This window comes from Trypanosoma theileri, assembly GCF_002087225.1.
Source record: "Trypanosoma theileri isolate Edinburgh chromosome Unknown TM35_Tth_39_V1, whole genome shotgun sequence".
Lineage (NCBI taxonomy): Eukaryota > Euglenozoa > Kinetoplastea > Trypanosomatida > Trypanosomatidae > Trypanosoma > Trypanosoma theileri.
Window position 1 is genome coordinate 175,779 of NW_021639881.1, and position 1,556 is coordinate 177,334.

Consider the following 1,556-nt stretch of genomic DNA (forward strand, 5'->3'; position numbering starts at 1 on the left):
TTTTTTTTTTTTGTTTTTAAATGAAATGCGGCTTTTCTTTATTATTCTGCTCCATCAACTATTATTTGGTGGAATGTTAATAAACCCACACCTCCTCTTCATATCTGCAGAGACCACAAGTAATGCAGAAGCAGTAATGACACCGGGAATCCCTTCTCTTATGTATACAAACTCCTCAACAGATAAGATACATCCCATCTTATCAACATTATTATTATCATCTTCATCTTCTTCTTCATTGCCAATAGAGGAGCCGCACTCCATGGAGACATATGGAGTACTTTTACTTCTTGGGAAAGAACTACGCTACACCGCGGTGGCTCCTGTGCGTTTTTTGAATGCCATTCAACGTGCCCTACAAGAAGATCTTCAACGCTGTTTTTGTCATCTCTACATGCAAAATATCTACAAGGCAAAAGAAGAAGAAGAAGAAGAAAAAGAAGAAGAGACAATAGGGCAAATGGTAAACTTCACGAGTGAAAGTTCCTCTTCTTTAGAAGAAGAAAGAAGAGGAATAATAGTAAAAGATTGTAAAGTTGTGGTACATGATGTATTGCCAAGATTTAATGGTAATTCAGAACGACTAATTGCATATTTTACAGCAATATGGAATATTACTTCTTTGTATGTGGATAATGATCATAGTTCTAGTGATTGTACTATTATTACTACTACTACTACTATTGATAATATTAATAATGTTAATAATAATATTGATAATAATAATATTACTGATAGTGTTAGTAGTAATAGTAATAGTGGGAATTATGAGAAAGGTAACAATGGTTTACATATCACTATGCCATTAGAATGTCTATCCTCTATGAAAAGAGCCATGCATGCCCTTACACGTAAAAATCATCTTCACTTCACTGAACATGAACTCTTTATTAAAGTTAGTCCATCTACTATTATTATTACCCGTAACTCCAATCTGGGGTTTTTCTTTACAGATACCACCTGTAGTACAGTGTGTGCCCTTGGGATTGTTGTTTTAATGATCATTGTAATTATGGTAACTGTGACTTGTGTGTGTATGAGTTATGATCGCTGGGGATATAATGGCAATGGAGATGAGGGGATGACGAGAAAAGGGAGAAAACAATAGAAGAGGACGATAAAAAGAGAGAATAGATAATACTGAGTGGAAATTGGAGTTATGTGAATAACCGTAAACAATACTAATAATATTAATAATGATAATAATAATAATAATAATAATGATAATAAAGAAGNTTATTATTATTATTATTATTATTATTATTATTATTATTATTATTATTATTAATTTATACCTTCTGTTTGCTGTATATAAATATTTACAACAATCGGACCTTTATGTTTTCTTTTTTTTTTTCTGTTTTCGTTTCTCTTATACTTTTAAAATTACTTCAAAAACGAAAAGAAAAAATGAAGTAATAGAAGAAACGGAACTCTTTTCTTTCTTTTTTCTTTTTTTTTTTCTTCTTGTTCTTTTATCGTTCCCTTCTCGTTTTATGTGCGAAGTGGGGCACGATCACTTATTATTATTTATTTATTTATTTATTCTTTTCCCT

The 1,556-nt window shown here is 31.0% G+C and overlaps 1 protein-coding gene across 1 annotated transcript; it reads left to right on the top strand.

The window, feature by feature from the left end:
• Positions 1-25: 25 nt before the first annotated feature.
• On the top strand, positions 26-1,108 carry TM35_000391620 (uncharacterized protein; the record flags this gene model as incomplete). The annotated part of the gene is made up of 1 exon (XM_029029678.1): positions 26-1,108. One exon carries the CDS (start codon positions 26-28, stop codon positions 1,106-1,108), a length of 1,083 nt encoding a protein of 360 aa, XP_028879054.1.
• Between the last annotated feature and the right edge of the window lie 448 nt (positions 1,109-1,556).